At 44.0% G+C, this 18030-nt stretch overlaps 1 protein-coding gene across 3 annotated transcripts in view; it reads right to left on the bottom strand.

Moving 5' to 3' along the window:
• Positions 1-18030, bottom strand: part of RPS6KA1 (ribosomal protein S6 kinase A1) — a 208722-nt gene that overhangs the window by 93651 nt on the left and 97041 nt on the right. Inside the window, exon 1 of one of the 3 annotated variants that reach the window (XM_068269246.1) lies at positions 9093-9241. The exons of the other annotated variants lie outside the window; for them this stretch is intronic. Within the exon in view, the coding sequence (XP_068125347.1) occupies positions 9093-9134 (42 nt within the window). The 5' untranslated portion in view covers positions 9135-9241. Of the gene's footprint in view, positions 1-9092; positions 9242-18030 lie in introns of those variants that run through there. 3 annotated transcript variants of the gene reach the window in all.

Below are 18030 nucleotides of genomic sequence, written 5' to 3'. Positions count from 1 at the left end.
TACTCCTAATGTATACTAAACTATTGCTTGGCTCATATTGGTAAGTTACAGGAAAAAAAGGTGCTGAAAATTAATTGTACCACTTTTTGCACAGAAATCCTGGGTAATCAGAACGCTGAGGTGATTAACCAGTTCTAACCAGCTGGGGGGGCTGTCCTGCATGATCATAAGCAGTTTAGCATGAATTTCTAGAGCTACAGGTAAAGAAAAGTGCAAATCCATCCCTAAATTGCCACAGTTTAATAAGTGCTTAACCTTCTTAGCGGTATGGACGAGCTCAGCTCATCCATTACCGCCGGAAGGCGCCGCTCAAGCCCCGCTGGGCCAATTTTCACAATTTTTTTTGCTGCGTGTTGATTCCGATCGCCGCCGCTTGCCGCCGATGCGCCGGTATCCGCCGCCCCCCCCCGCCGAGACCCCTGTGCAGCCTGGCCAATCAGTGCCAGGCAGCGCTGCGGGGTGGATCGGAACGCCCGATGATGTCACGACGATGACATCATCACGATCGTCGCCATGGCGACGGGGGAAACCCGTTCAGAACGGGATTTCCTTATGGGCGAGTGCGCCGGCGGCGATCGAAGGGGTGGGAGGGATAGCGCAGGGAGGGGGGCATCATGTAACTAGCGCTAGGCTAGCTACACGATAGGGGAAATTTTTTTTTAAAAATACTGCTGTGCATGCACCCTGGCGCTCTTAATAGAATGCCAGGGTGGTTAATAACAGTTCTACAGATAGTGCGGCAGTGCAGGCTAGGCATGGTTTGTGAGGTGCTACTCCCCCTGCTGAATTACTCCTCAGAGCCTGCCAGTATCAATACAGCAGATGCATTGGTTACCTCGGCAACAGCAATTGCCCTCACACAGCACTGTCTGAGAGACCTTCCTAACTCCTCCTATTTTACAACAGTTTTAGAAGGAATCTGCACTATCTAGTGATTTCTTAATATGTCTGAGACAGTTCTGCATGGATTTCTAAAAGCCTACCAATATTTTGTCTCAGATACTCTTCATAAATGTCCCCCACAGTCGTTAAAGATCTAGTGTTGTAGATCTTTAAACAAGCTTGTGGGACATCAGAACACACTGAATTCTCAGTTTATCATAGCATTTGTATACTTAAATGCCATTAATGTGTCACACAGCAGAGCAAAAGCAAGTGCGAAAAGAAAAAGTATTAGTGTCAGTTTACAGTATGGTGGAGCGGCACAGTGTCTGTATGGTACAGATACACTGTACCACTCCAGCAGTCGCTGGCAGACCTGCTGCACCCGAGGGTGGATGCGTGGCATTTGTAATAATGTTCCCACTGACCAAGAAAGTTATCCAACTTAGGTCTGTGCATTCCAGAAACGCAATGCATGCTGACACAATGGAAATGCACATGAACGGGTCCATGCTTTCCATTCTGCATTAGTCTGCTGCCATCTGCAATGGTTTCAGTCTAATAACCAACCTAATGTGAAACACGCCCTTATTTATACTGTGAAGATATGGCCTGAATGCATTTGTCCATATGCCACATAGGAGATCATAAATCATTTAAATCAGTGTTTTTTCAAAGCAGAGGTTTTCTTTAATTAGTATTAAACATGCAATCAGTCAGTCTGGCTAATTGAAGGGACTCCGAGCACCTCTCATGGGAAGCCTTAACCTCCCTGGCGGTAAGCCCGAGCTGAGCTCGGGTTATGCCGCGCAGGGGGAGATCTCAGCCCCTGGTGGGGTGATTTTCATTCTGTAAATTGCTGTGCGCGCAGCCAGCACTTTGCTAGCCGCACGCACAGCTTGATCGCCGCCGCTCTGCGGCGATCGGCCGCACGCAGCGGCTGAAGAGGGCCCCCCCCGCCAGAGCCCTGCGCTGCCCGGATCAATGAGTTCCGGGCAGCGCTATGGGCTGGATCGGGTGTGCCTGACGTCAGGACGTCGGCTGACGCCCATGACGTCATCCCGATCGTCGCCATGGCGACAGGAGAAGCCAAACAGGGGAACGCGTTATATACGCCTTCCCCTGTTTGCTATAGATGCCGGCGACGATCGGACTAGAGGGTCACATGCGCCCTCTAGTGGTGTTTCATGTAGCTACCACTCTGGTAGCTTTACATGAAACAAAAAAAAAAAAAAAAATTTGGAATTCTGCAATTTTTGCAGAAAAAATTAACCGCCAAGGAGGTTAAAGAGAATCTGTATTCACAAAATGAAGTATAAACAAACATCCCTGCCTGTTTGGGGTCATCTCCTAGCCCCCTCTAATATTTTTGCTGCTCTACGCTGCAATAAAGAGGGTAAAAAAAACGGTTTTATAAACGGTTTTGTAAACAGAAAAGATGGCCACCAAAACAGGAATTACATCAGCAGAGCAGTGAACTCAGTTAATACACAGTGAGTACACAGAGAATTCAGTGAATTACACATTGAATTCAGTCTCCAGAGGTTATGTGCAAGTTTTGAAAGAGCTCTGTGTCAATGAAGCATGACAAGCTGTGTCTTGGCTCTGCACTCGTGTCAGCCTGACAGGCAGCTTCCTCCTCAGCTAGCTATTCTTTGTTCAGTTCATCAGTCTGTGTTGATCAGCCTCACAGATAGCAGACAAGCTGACAGTGAGAGCAGGGACGTTGTCTGAGGAATAATCATCACAGGAGCACTGGAGGGGCTTGGAAGGAGTTACCGTATTTTTCGGACTATAAGACGCACCTGACCATAAGACGCACCTTGGTTTGGAGGACAAAATCCAGGGGAAAAAAAAATATATACTAACCCTGGTGCGTCTGATACAGGGGCATCTGGTGGAGCAGGAGTGGTTCTCAACTTTTTGCTGCCTGAGGCAACAAGGAAGCCAGGCATAGGTTCCCCTCCAGTATAGGTAGCCAGGCATAGGTTCCCCTCCAGTATAGGTAGCCAGGCATAGGTTCCCCTCCAGTATAGTTAGCCAGGCATAGGTTCCCCTCCAGTATAGTTAGCCAGGCATAGGTTCCCCTCCAGTATAGTTAGCCAGGCATAGGTTCCCCTCCAGTATAGTTAGCCAGGCATAGGTTCCCCTCCAGTATAGTTAGCCAGGCATAGTTGCCTGCAGTGTAGTTAGCCAGGCATAGTTGCCTGCAGTGTAGTTAGCCAGGCATAGTTGCCTGCAGTGTAGTTAGCCAGGCATAGTTGCCTGCAGTGTAGGTAGCCAGGCATAGTTGCCTGCAGTGTAGGTAGCCAGGCATAGTTGCCTGCAGTGTAGGTAGCCAGGCATAGTTGCCTGCAGTGTAGGTAGCCAGGCATAGTTGCCTGCAGTGTAGGTAGCCAGGCATAGTTGCCTGCAGTGTAGGTAGCCAGGCATAGGTGTACTCACTCATAAGCTCCCACGTGCGGCTCCAGGTTATGCTCACATCTCTGTCCTCTGGCTGCTGCTGGCGGCGATCGGGTTAATCGACGTGCAGCTCCATGTTATTTTTGCATCACTGTCCTCTGGCTGCTGCTGGCGGCGATCGGGTTAATCCACGTGCAGCTCCATGTTATTTTTGCATCGCTATCCTCTGGCTGCATCGCCGTCCTCTGGCTGCTGCTGGCAGCGATCGGGTTAATCCACGTGCAGCTCCATGTTATTTTTGCATCACTGTCCTCTGGCTGCATCGCCGTCCTCTGGCTGCTGCTGGCAGCGATCCGGTTAGTCCACGTGCTGGCTCGCATCGGGCAATACCGGCAGTGTCAGATGTGCAGTAGCCGCGTTCTCTCCTGGCCGCTATTGTAACAGCGTGTGGCTGTTACACGCCGCTCACATACCGGATGTAGTTCCAGTATGTGAGCGGCATGTAACAGCCACACGCTGTTACAATAGCGGCCAGGAGAGAACGCGGCTACTGCACATCCGACACTGCCAGTATTGCCCGATGCGAGTCAGCACATGGACTAACCGGATCGCTGCCAGCAGCAGCCAGAGGACGGCGATGCAGCCAGAGGATAGCGATGCAAAAATAACATGGAGCTGCACGTGGATTAACCCGATCGCCGCCAGCAGCAGCCAGAGGACTGAGATGTAGAAATAACATGGAGCTGCACGTCAATTAACCCGATCGCCAGCCAGCAGCAGCCAGAGGACTGAGATGTAGAAATAACATGGAGCTGCACGTCAATTAACCCGATCGCCAGCCAGCAGCAGCCAGAGGACGGCGATGAGGGCATAACCTGGAGCCGCACATGGATTAACCCGATCACCAGCAGCAGCCAAACGACAGTGGTGAGGACGTGAGCTGGATGAAAACATGGGGCCGCTTGTGAAAGCCTGGACTCGAGGCTGGAGATGATCTCTGGGGCATGAGTTGAGGTAGGCTGGCTGGTGTCCAGCATTAGCAGGGGCCGCGGCAGTTATTTGTGATGGGCGGGGGGGGGGGGGGGAGCAAAGTTAGCATTCGGACCATAAGACGCACTCACTTTTTCTCCCCATTTTTGGGGGAGAAAAAGTGCGTCTTATAGTCCGAAAAATACGGTAACTTGTTCACCTTACTGAAGAGTTGGCAGCCTTCCAGACAGCCGACAAATCCGACAGGGGAAAGATAAGTTGATTTATTACAGAGACGGTGCAAGTAGAAAGTGCTGCAGTAAGCCAGAGCACAATGAAACAGCCTTAGGAACTTGTAGGATGGGAGAAATACTGCTAAAATTTGTTACAGAGTCTCTTTAAAGCCCCATCTACACAATACGAATTTTTGCGCGATTCGATTACGATTCTATTTACAATCCGATTAAATCAGACATGTCCGATCGGGATTCGATTCAATTCGATTTGCCATTGTTTCGCAATGGCAAATCGAACTGAATAAAATCGAATCCTGATTGGACATGTCGGATTTAATCGGATCGTAAATAGAATTGTAATTGAATCGCACAAAGAATCGTATCGTGTAGATGGGGCTTAAAGAACAAGAGACACCCATGCTAACCTAGAAATAAAAAACACATATATAAGTAGATAAATACTACTTATACTTACATAACAGATGTATTGTGCTATCCACGTAACTATTCCTGTGAATTTTATAAAGGAAAAGCAGAGAATCCTACTCTAGGCAGTGGCCATTTTGCCAAGCTTAATGCTGACATCATATCCTCCCTGACTTCTGTTTCCCCCCCCTCCCTTCTCTTGCTCATTGTGTATTCATTAGCTGCCCTCCTCCCAGAGTCTTTTTTTTTATTTACACATCCAATCACTGAGTCACCTCAGCCTTGCTTGTAAACACAAGTGATGAGCTAGGCAGGGAAATAAATGGAAGAGGAGGAATATATTATAGATAAAAAGAACTCCCAGCATTCAACTTTCTGGCACTGTTTGGCAATAGGGCCAGTGCTCCTAAAGTATGCGATAACTCCAAACCATAACAGCAGAAAAAGTTTTGCATGCAGGATTAGCATCTTTATTACTTAATACACTCAGACCAGTTGCTGTTGAAATTTTATTTTTATGGTGACAATACCGCTTTAAGACTGACCAGTACTGCAAAGTACTTAAAGAGAACCCGAGGTGGGTTTGAAGAATATTATCTGCATACAGAGGCTGGATCTGCCTATACAGCCCAGCCTCTGTTGCTATCCCAAACCCCCCTAAGGTCCCCCTGCACTCTGCAATCCCTCATAAATCACAGCCGTGCTGCTGACAAACAGCTTGTCAGAGCTGGCTGTGTTTATCTCTATAGTGTCAGTCTGCTGCTCTCCCCGCCTCCTGCAGAACTCCAGTCCCCGCCTGCATCCCTTCCCTCCCCTGCTGATTGGAGGGAAGGGACTGGGGCAGGGACCGGAGCTATGCAGGAGGCGGGGGAGCAGCTGAGACTGACACTATAGATGTAAACACAGCCTCACAGCACGGCTGTGATTTATGAGGGATTGCAGAGTGCAGGGGGACCTTAGTGGGGTTTGGGATAGCAACAGAGGCTGGGCTGTATAGGCAGATCCAGCCTCTGTATGCAGATAACATTCTTGAAACACACCTCGGGTTCTCTTTAAAGATGCATACCTTCCTGTAGCTTGTGCTCTCCTCTTTCATTTGATGCCTGAACTGCCATTCTACACCAAATAGTTTTCGTGCGATTTCAGTTTTAAAATCGCGGCTGCCATCTTGGCTATGTTATAACTTCCGGGTCACTCCTGCCTTCTCTGTTAGAGAAGTGCATCACTGAATGAAGCAGGAAGAGGAAGTGATACGCATGGTCATTGCAAGAGGCTCCTCCAGAGGGGTCATAGCACGATGAGAGGTGCTCGGAGTCCCTTTAAATGACAAAAGTAGGCAACAAAACATTGGACTACTCTGAAGTAACTAGCTATGGACTAATTTAAATACAATTGAAAATGAACTGAAAATGCAGTCTAGAGAAGGCACCCTTCAAACCTGACAGAGCAGGAGCAGGTTGCTCTGGAAGAGTGGGCCAAACTATCTTTACACAAAACTCTCATAGAACATTGTAAGAATCACTTGTTTGCATCCATTGCCACTACAAGCTGTGCTTTCTCTTATTTGTCCCTGGAAGCTAAACACATCTCCAGAACCGCTGGTATGCAATGAGGTGTCTGCCTGTTAATTGTACAGAGCCATACTAATCCAACATGCATACAGACTTATTTCATACTGGTTGGTCTTCATCAGTGCATGGCATGGATTAATGTGCCTCTATGTGATAGGACTTGAAACACCCAGAGTGCAATCCAGCGGTTCTGGAGGTGTGTTTAGCTTTCAGGGACAATCTCTCTCTCTCTCTCTCTATCTATAGCTATACAGCTAGATATCTATAGCTATACAGCTAGATATCTATAGCTAGACAGCTAGATATCTATAGCTAGACAGCTAGATATCTATAGCTAGACAGCTAGATATCTATAGCTAGGCAGCTAGATATCTATAGCTAGGCAGCTAGATATCTATAGCTAGGCAGCTAGATATCTATAGCTAGACAGCTAGATATCTATAGCTAGACAGCTAGATATCTATAGCTAGACAGCTAGATATCTATAGCTAGACAGCTAGATATCTATAGCTAGACAGCTAGATATCTATAGCTAGACAGCTAGATATCTATAGCTAGACAGCTAGATATCTATAGCTAGACAGCTAGATATCTGTAGCTAGACAGCTAGATATCTGTAGCTAGACAGCTAGATATCTATAGCTAGACAGCTAGATATCTATAGCTAGACATCTAGATATCTATAGCTAGACATCTAGATATCTATAGCTAGACATCTAGATATCTATAGCTAGACATCTATAGCTAGACATCTATAGCTAGACATCTATAGCTAGACATCTATAGCTAGACATCTATAGCTAGACATCTATAGCTAGACATCTATAGCTAGACATCTATAGCTAGACATCTATAGCTAGACATCTATAGCTAGACATCTATAGCTAGACATCTATAGCTAGACATCTATAGCTAGACATCTATAGCTAGACATCTATAGCTAGACATCTATAGCTAGACATCTATAGCTAGACAGCTATAGCTAGACAGCTATAGCTAGACAGCTATAGCTAGACAGCTATAGCTAGACAGCTATAGCTAGACAGCTATAGCTAGATAGCTATAGCTATAGCTAGATAGCTATAGCTATAGCTAGATAGCTATAGCTAGATAGCTATAGCTATAGCTAGATAGCTATAGCTAGATAGCTATAGCTATAGCTAGATAGCTATAGCTAGATAGCTATAGCTATAGCTAGATAGCTAGCTAGCTATAGCTAGATAGCTAGCTAGCTAGATAGCTATAGCTAGATAGCTAGCTAGCTAGATAGCTATAGCTAGATAGCTAGCTAGCTAGCTAGATAGCTAGCTAGCTAGATAGCTAGCTAGCTAGATAGCTAGCTAGATAGCTAGATAGCTAGCTAGATAGATAGCTAGATAGATAGCTAGATAGATAGCTAGATAGATATATACCCCCGAGAAGGAATGAAGATACTGTTGGATTCCTGGATGTTGCACCTCTAGTTCATTTGGTATATTGCACTTCAATAGGAGACGCTCCCCTGTAAGAAGTTGTGGGTTAGAGCACTCTTTTCACTTGGCTACAGAAAAGCGAACAACAAATGGTGATGCAGAATTATGCAAATCCATGCAGCTTGAAAAAGGCCCAATCACATGATTCCGAGTTTGGTCTAGTCAATTTACAAGCTGCATAGATATTAATCATAATTACCATAATTCTGTATCTCAATTATTAACCCCCTCACTACTGACTAATGTGGACTTTGAAACAAGAAAAGCTTGTTAAACATTCTGTAACCAGTGTGCCAAAATAACTGGCACAGGCATGTAGCTTTAAGAATAAAAACAAATTATGAGCGGCAGTCTAAGGGGTTAATTATTTTAAAAAAGTGATGTAATAAACTCCTCCTCCCGTGCACAGGACTGTTCAGACATGGAGAACTTATGACCTCCACATCAGTATAGGCTATAGTCAGATTCAGACTATGAAGCGGTTTCTGTCTCCACAGAAAAAGGTCTTCACTCTTCAATCAGATCTGGATCTTGCGACTAATTATCTGACAATCAGCTGTCAGTCATAAACCTTCCCATTAGACCTACACAAAGGTCACCTGAAATAAAGATGACATTTCTAGTGTTGTCAAATGCAATTTACAAGCATCCACGATCCCACTTTGAAGGTATTTCAAGATGCTCAAGTCTTCTGGACATCACCCCACTTTCAAACAGAACACAAATGTAAACTGAAAACACAGTGAAAGCCTGCATAAAAAAAAATAGGACATTTTCTGACCCCTACGGTTAAATCCCATATACGGTAAGCCATTGCAAATTTTTCAGAAGTGACAGCTGCTGCAGTGTGGATCACTACATCAAAAAATAAGCACTTTCACAGCTTTTTTTCCTGAGCAATTAACTGTACTTTTACCAAGTAGCTTCTTAGAAATAAAGCAAAATGATTGATAATATAATGACATGAACACTATATGGAAAGAAAAGCGGCGAATGAGATAAACTGAACAAGTTCCATTAACACAAAGCATTTCTGTTAACTATAGCCCAGACACTGAAGACACTGAAAGTACCATCACCAACAACCAGCTGCTGTAGAACTGTAAAAACCCACAACACAAGACGTGACTTGCCTCTTTCATTCTAGTTTTTGGACGAAAAATCTGCTTCAGCATCTTGAGGTCAAGCTTTTTACCATCCTTCGCTTTCCAGCAAAATTACATACACCGTTCCATGTAGGTTACAGGAGACCATTAAAAGTATACGACAGCTAGATAAATGTAAAAGAAGCATTTCGGTAGCTTTCCAAACTTAAAAGAAGCAAATTAGCAAAAAAGGGGAAATATTGCAATTTCCTCTACAAAAGAAGAAACCACAGGAAGGAAGGGGAAAAAAAAAAAAAAAGTGTCCAGAGTGAGTAAAAGGGTTAGTGAGGAAGCAAAGCAATAAGTGAAGAGAGGACACCATGACAGAGTGAGCTAAATGTTATAATTAGCTATAACCCACAATACATAAAATACTGTGGTGAATTGGGAACCAAATGAAAAAAAAAATAAAAATAAGACTTACAGTAGTAGTGACGATAGTAAAACACTGGTAAATGTTACCAATAATTTACTACAGCTAAACCTAACCCTCCCTTAACCCTAAAACCCACCTCTTACTTACACCTGAGGCCCGGTTCACACTTGCGTTTGCAGCCCAAACTGTCAGTTGAAACGGATCCGTTGAAGTCCGTTCCGGTCCGGCTCCCTTCAATTTCCGTTCCGTTTGTATCCGGATAAGATGTATATATACCTAGGGTCCGGAAGGTGTGGAAATGCACGGTGGTCATCGTTGGAGACAGACTGCTGTGTGGACCATGGATCCAGTGCATTTATACAGCTACTGGCTTGGAATAGCATCGTTCCTGACATTTACTTGGACAATCAGGTCCTCTATGCTGTATGGTCTGATCTCTGCCATCTTCTCCAAATCAAGCACGAACTGGGAGGAATCCCAGTCAAACCCTGCTTGGCACATGTGTCAGCAAACAAAGATGGCCGCTGTACCATAGAAAGCATACAGGAAGAAGGCTAGAAAGGTCAGTTTTTATAGGCAGTGTGTCGTCAACTTCCGTTTTTTCCTATTGAGACGCAAAACCTTTCGGATCAGTTCCGCAGGGCACAACGTTCCAGAAAAATAGGGTCTGCAGCATTTTTCCGGACCGGCCGCCGGAACGTAAAATCCGGAAGAAAACGGATCCGGTGGGATGAACGGATGTGTACAGACCCATAGGTTATCATTGGATCCAATCTCGTCCGTTCCGTTTGTACAGTATACGTTCCGGATCCGGAAAAAAACGCAAGTGTGAACCGGGCCTAACCCTAAAATCCTCCCTTCCTGATGCCTAACCTTAACACAAAAAAACCTGGTACATTTCAAAAATGATCAATTTTAAAGGAGTTATCAGGCAAATAAAAAATAACACCCTTTACTCACCTGGGGCTTTCTCCAGCTCCTAGCAGCCGACTGTCCCACACTATCACCTCCGCTCCCCACCGCTGTCCCGGTCTCTGTGCAGAAGCCGACCCAGACGTCATCCGCACTGCGCATGCAAGAACCGCAGCTGTCAATCAAGCCCACATAGAACACAGGCTTGATTGACAGCGGCGGTTCACGCATATGCAGTGCTGACGACCTCTGGGACGGCTTCCACAAAGAGCACGGAGACCGGGACAGCAGCGGGGAGCGGAGGTGACAGCGTGGGACAGTCGGCTGATAAGAGCTGGAGAAAGCGCAAGGTGAGTAAATTTTTTTTTTTTGTTTTAAATATTTGCCTGATCACTCCTTTAAAACGATAATTTTCGAAAACAAAAAAATATCAGCTGGACAGGCTCAGTGCCCGCTATTTATCGAGCGCCAAAATTTTTACTTTTGGTGCCCAATAGCAGATATTTGCATTAGCACCTATGTAGCGCCTGAACTGTCCATTACCCACAGGCGCCAGAATTTCCTGCTTCCGCCACAACTACTAATCTTCCCTTCCTTTCATATGGGGACTATACTGCAGATCCGCTCTTTTTCTGGCTACGCTTGTTATGAATGGAAGCATACCTCTTCTATACACCAGAGATGCACTTTAAACTTAGGATATAACTGTAGAATAGCTGTTAAATAGAATTCAAGTTGAAAGACAACACCTCAGCATTAAATGTGCACAACACTCTGTGGATTCACAACAGCTCTGCAGTGAGTGCATAAGCGGAGTATAGTACTGCTGTATACCTTCATCTTTAGTCAAATACAGAACACCCCCCCCCCCCCCCCCCCGACAATGGCTACATGTGCCAAGTTAACAACCTAATGCACTTGTGTAAACAAATTATAACTCAAAATGCTCTTTTTAATCCACTTAAATATATATTAAATTTTTAAATGGATTTCAGTTTACATAAAAGCTCAGCTGTATGTCACAATAGTGACTTGAGGACAATGTGATACAAATCTTTCTGAGTTGATGTATGATCATGCAAATTTTGTTTGAAAATGTATGTAGTTTGAAAATGGACCAATCAAATCCTGCAAAGGTGGAATTTGATTAGTCTATTTTTAAGCAGTATACATTTGGCTACAAAATGTGCATACTCTTGCATCAACACAGATTTATTAACTCATTGACCATCGGGCAACAGAAATATTATTGTATGTAAAAGATTCTTGTGTACACAGATATTTAATCAATTAGCTTTGTATATCTGATTCTAAATATAAAGGTAGTACTTCATTGCAGCAGCACAAGTAACTTATTTTATTTTTGTGGACTAAGCAATGTTATCACTGTATATTTAAGTTATTTATAATGACTTTTATGTGAGAAATGGAACATTATTTTTTTATTTTAATTACAGTTTTAATTTATTATTAGGAGACTCAATATGTATGCAAGTCAATGATCTTATTAAAGAATGATCTTATCCATGATCTTATAAAAACAAAACCAGCAGTAAAAACACACAATAAAGGAGAAAAAGTCACCTTAATGGTATGACAGTTACATACTTGAAATGGGATCAGTGGAGGATGAACATTCCTTTCAAACTCCTGCTTATTATCACAAAGGCTCCAGAGATGGAAAACTTTACAGGAGCCAACTGTGGGTTATCCCAGGGAGAAAAGTGACGCACTCACATTGCAAACGTCAAGGTAGATGACTAAACAAGCATCTCAGATTTGCTGCACAACTCTGGCCTTGAAGAAACTACATGTTCAACAAAGTCTAGTTCCTTTAATATACTCAGGCAAAGAAAACTATTTGCAAATAGAACCTCACACCTTAGTCCACTTTCTTGTCATCTTAGTGGTGCACTGGAGTGGATTGAAGGAATTCTTTAAAAGTCTACTTTCCCTAGCTTCTGGGATTGGACAGTGAGAACAAACTAAATGAAAGCCATAGATGTGTTTGTTACTGGTTTTCACTCTTTTGACAAATCTCAACAGACCTTTTTGTACCAGCATCACAGTAAGGACTATACTGGTGTCCATACACATGGTAATAAAAACCTGAAACTGAAAATGAATAATTCAATATAAAATGTTTCTGTTTCATTGGCGTCAATTCACCAGAGAGGATTTACTAAGAGAAAAAAGGTAGGTAGTTTATCTCATGAGGTATTTTAACACTCTGGAGTCAATTCACCAGTGTGAGAGGACAGAGAGAAAAGTGTTCGATAGCAGGGGATAATGGAGAGATATGCATGAGGAAAGTGTGAGAAAGCAGAGAGTTAGGTAATCGTTATTAATGATTTACATGGGATACTTTTCCTCTCTGTAAGCTTGAAAGTGAAGCATTGTGGGTAGGAGGCGGAGTTTTACCACTACCTGACCAGAGTATTGCCGCCTTTTACTGCCGGTTCATATCATAAATCATATCACGAGTGAGTCTGAACTTCTTCACCACCTCTGTCTCAGTAAAATTATCAAGAACTGTTCTCTCACGAAAAATACGAGGGGCGATTAAACATACCCTCCTCCTGCGCCTTCGTCTCCTCATAATAGAAGCAAGCTCTAAGGCCTAGTGCACACCAGAGCAGTTTGGTTGCATTTTGCGATCCGCTTGCGGCTGCGGATACGCTTGGGTAATGTATTTCAATGGGCTGGTGCACACCAGAGCGGGAGGCGTTTTGCAGAAACGCATACTCCCGGGCTGCTGCAGTTTTTGGATTGCGGAGGCGTTTCTGCCTCAATGTTAAGTATAGGAAAAACGCAAACCGCTCTGAAAAACGGCACTTCAGAGCGGTTTGCCAGGCGGTTTTTGTTACAGTAGCTGTTCGGTAACAGCTTTACTGTAACAATACATGAAATCTACTACACCAAAAATGCTTCACAAAACCGCAAAATGCTAGCTGAAACGCTACAGAAAAATAAGAAAAAGCGTTTCAAAATCTGCTAGCATTTTGCGGATCTGCTAGCGGTTTTTGGTGTGCACCAGGCCTAAGAGTAAGCTCAAAAGGCTCCATCTTCCACAGCAGCAGCTGCTGTGTGAAAACCACGATATCTCCAGGTTCATTCAGGGGATAAAGAGATGAAAAAATAACGAATGGCCACACCCCCTTTCTTCCCTGGTGAATTGTGATTTGGAGAAAAACTAACTACTAACTATCACTTATTTATCTCATACTTATCTCACATTTATCTCTTGCATTTCTCTCTGTCGATATTTTCTCCTATACTTCTGGAGAATTGCTATTTGGAGATATCACAGGAGGTAAATTACCTCCCAAGAGATAAATAGGTTGGTAACCTCTGGTGAATTGACGCCATTGAAAATTATGGAACTGCCTAGTTTCTGAGCATCAAAGAAAGACCAGAAGTTATCAATTTTGTTCTGAAAAACAAGCATAAAACTTAAATGAAAAGAACAAACAATTCCACAAAGATGGGAAAAACAAAAACACACTAAAATAATGTCTGAACCCAAAAAAACAAAAAAAAAAAAACCTTACTATGTATTACTGCACAGCAGGATTCATTTTTGTTCCCTGTGCAGTTCTGCCCAATTCAATTAATTTAACTGGGTGAGCTCTGGAATGGAAAGCAACGCTATCTGTGACTATGCATACCATGGCACAAGCCTAGTGTGAACTACCCTAATGGTAAGTACACACCATACAATTTTCTGGAGGATTTACCTGCTAGATCGATTATTTCCAACACGTCCGACCTGAATTGCGATCTATTTTTTGATTTGTATGGTGTGTACCTAGTATAAAGGATAAACAAATGAACAACAAAAATCACTTAACTGGCCTCTGATCTGTGTTGCAATTAGAAAGGCTTACTGTTTTGTTCCTCTAACAATTCAGGAGGAACCTCTAACTGTTTATAAATCTGTCTCCTCCACAGCAGCCAAGACACTACACAAAAGCTCGTGTGTGTGTGTGTGTGTGTGTGTGTGTGTGTGTGTGTGTGTGTGTGTGTGTGTGTGTGTGTGTGTGTGTGTGTGTGTGTGTGTGTGTGTGTGTGTGTGTGTGTGTGTGTGTGTGTGTGTGTGTGTGTGTGTGTGTGTGTGTGTGTGTGTGTGTGTGTGTGTGTGTGTGTGTGTGTGTGTGTTGCAAAAATTGCATCCTGTTTTTTATCATCCTACAAGTTTCAAAAGCTATTCTAATGTGTTCTGGCTTACTGCAGCACTTTCTGCTATCACAGTCTCTGTAATAAATCAATGTATCTTTCCCCTGTCAGACTTGTCAGCCTGTGTCTGGAAGGCTGCCAAGTTCTTCAGTGTTGTGGTTCTGTGATGCATCTCCCCCCTCCAGGCCCCTCTCTGCACACTGCCTGTGTATTATTTAGATTAGGACAGCTTCTCTCTTCTCTTTTACAAGCTGGATAAATCCTGCTCTGAGCTGGCTGGGCTTTCACATACTGAGGAATTACATACAGGCAGAGCTGTCTGCACTCTGCAGGAAGAAACAGCCTGACACTTCAGTGGAAGATAGCTGCAGGGGGAAAGAAACACACAAATAATCTCTTGAGATTCAAAAGGAAGGGTGTATACAGCCTGCTTGTGTATGGATGTGTTTTCTATGTGTGGACATACTGTACATCAACCTACTTCCTGTTTTGGTGGCCATTTTGTTTGTTTATAAACAAACTTTTTAGAACTGTTTTTAACCACTTTTAATGCGGCGAGGAGCGGCGAAATTGTGACAGAGGGTAATAGGAGATGTCCCCTAACGCACTGGTATGTTTACTTTTGTGCGATTTTAACAATACAGATTCTCTTTAAAGTCTGAAATTCCAGAAGTGAACCGGAGGTGGGGCCGGAGCATCGGTGAGTGGCTGTGCCAACACAGGATGTCTGCGGGGGACCGTTAGAAGCCCCGGGTAAGGCCCCGTTCACACTTGCGGTTTTTTAAAAACCGGAACGGATGTCCGGACCGCACCGGATCCGGACCGGACCTGATCCGTACGGTTCCTATCCGGATCCGGTCCGTTTGCATCCGTTTTCCGTGCGGTATGAACACGGTTGCAGTCCAGATCCGTTTGAGATAACAAGCTGTATAATAATACCTGGGGTCTGGGAGGTCGGCAGAAGCTCTGGGGTCGTTGTAGGGCCTCACCTCCTCGTTATCAGACGTATCTGACATGTTGCTGCCGGGGAGCTCCAGCGTGAGGTCGCTGCTGCTCCACTCTGTGGGCGCTGGGCCCATGTGTCCCCGTCCAGGATGGCCGCTGTAGCATGGAGGAAGCATGGGAGGTGGGGTGGAGCGTCCATTTTTTACGGCCAGTGTGTTGTGCGCTCTCCGGTTCTCATTGGTTTGTATTGGCCGGATGCAACAGTACGGCTCCGCTCCGGATACGTCTGCCGGAGGAGCCGGACCAAAAAATAGCGCATGTTGGATCTTACGCCGGAATCTGGATCCGGTTCGGACGGAACGGACGCATAGACTTTCATTGCTGTGCCGTGCGTCCGTTCCATCCGTTCCGCATGCGGTCCGGCTCGGCGATTCCGGACGGCGACCGCTAATGTGAACCGGGCCTTAGTTCAACTCATTTTCCCCTGACCCTCCTACAGTATCCCTTTAAGGTCAGTCACTGTTCCTTTGTTTTCAGGTTTTATCAGCACGGGTTGTTTGGTCTGTGGTCTATTCTTTAATGGTTTCTTTGCCAATGCTCCTTCACACTAAAATTTGCATGCTGCAGTTTTATTACTTATTAGAGGTTGAGATTTTTAGATCCCATTTACTTTGTTAATTGAGGTGTATATTTATGGTATTTCTTCATTTAATCCCCATTGGTTGGTTGTTTAATGATTTTAGTCTTCTCTTTTTGCTCCAATAAAGCTTATTTAATACTTGACCCACTGGTGTGGTGTAATGAAGTGTAGTCTGTAGTGTACCTTAGCTGGTAGGACAGCAGGGAATAGTCTAGTGCAGTGTATCTTAGCTGGTGGGTGCAGCAGGGGTTATTGTAGTGTAGCTGGTCTATGTAGCTTAGATAGATTAGCTTAGAGACAGTTTGGATGACGGGGAGAAGGTCTATAAGACTGCCCTGCACTATAGGCACCAAGTTTAGTATTTTTTTTCCCTGATTTTTTTTGCCCCCTAAACTTAGGTGCGTCTTATAGCCTGAAAAATAGGGTATATATTTCAGTAGATGTGAAATACTCAAACATTTTGCACTAAATTTTGCAAAAAGTGAAACTGCCCTTTTCAATGTAATTTTGAACGAGTGTGAAATCAGCAAACATTAATGTAGCTAGCTTGTTGTGTGGATACAGTATTAATATTGAGCGCTTGTGTTTTTCTTTTCCTTTTAGTAACACATTTTATTGGCTTTGTAAATGTATCTCTTTTCCTATAGGAAATATACCGTAACAACCTTTCAAGAAAAAAAAAAAAACATTGGAATGCTCACTTGCCCATGTTGTGAAGGTAGCAAAATAGATTTAAGCCAGAGTTGTGCACTAGCTCTTGAAAGATTTCCAGCACTCAATGTCACAGACCGCACGGGCCGGTCCGCGATCGGGCTCAATCGATCGGGGTCAGCAATCCTCTCACACTGTCATTTTGCTCATCACGAAGCATAACAGACTTCGCAATTGATGAACCGACTAGTGGAGGGAGCGTTTGGACGCCAAAGGATCCACCACACATACAATTCAAAAGCTTGCCACCACCTGTGAGACAGCACAGGACTGTAAATATTTTAGCACACTGCGAACACTGTAAGTTAACCCATAGCTGTGTGCAGGGATCGGCGCCAGACCAGTTTATCTGTGCCCGATTCAAGCATACGAGTTATAAATACAGGATACTCTAGAACACAAGGTAACGTTTTCGGAGGAGTAAGTACGATTGTATATGTCCAGCAACAGGTCATAACCGCTAAACTATTTTTAAACGTTTAATAACAAAAATGTATTACACACATTTATACAGATTAAAAGACACATAGCTAAAAATAAAAAGGGATAAAATTAGAAAGTTCTTACTTTAGTTAGGGCTGAGCAGTCCATTTGGAGAATGAAGAAAAAGGGTCCGGTTTAAAGTAGGCATTAATGGTAAGAGTCCTTGGAACAATGCACGCATTCGGTCCTTCTGTATGAACGCATGCTAGAAGCTCTTCTTTAGCAGATGAAATGGTGAAAGACAAGGCAGGCAATGCTGGCCCCAGATTTATACAATCTTAGAATTGGGGCTGGATTACCTCCAAACTAGGTGTGGTTAAGGCGGACTTACCTCCTGGTCAGCAAGGTCGCAGCCCCCAGGACTCAGAGCAGAAAATGTAAAATGTATCATCTGCGTGACTCTGCCCCAGATTGGCGTATTGCAAATCCAAGACTATATTCATAAGCGGCCTGCGATCCTGTATCAAATGAGGGTACACATGCCTAGTCTATCGCATTCGGTCTGCGCATGCTGAATAAAGCAGTTTCCCCACTGACCCCCAACAGTTAGGAAATTGTAATTCGGGTGGATGATAGAACTGGTTTATGGGTATCAGAAAATGTATTTTTTGTCTTTCTGTGACAAGCCCATTTTGAATTACAAATACATTAAAGTTCTTTGTTTGATTCTAAGATTTCAGAGG

The sequence above is a fragment of the Hyperolius riggenbachi genome, chromosome 2 (genome assembly GCF_040937935.1).
Source record: "Hyperolius riggenbachi isolate aHypRig1 chromosome 2, aHypRig1.pri, whole genome shotgun sequence".
Classification (NCBI taxonomy): Eukaryota; Metazoa; Chordata; class Amphibia; order Anura; family Hyperoliidae; genus Hyperolius; species Hyperolius riggenbachi.
The sequence above is the reverse complement of the archived record's forward strand: the minus strand, read 5'-3'. Positions and strand labels throughout refer to the sequence as shown.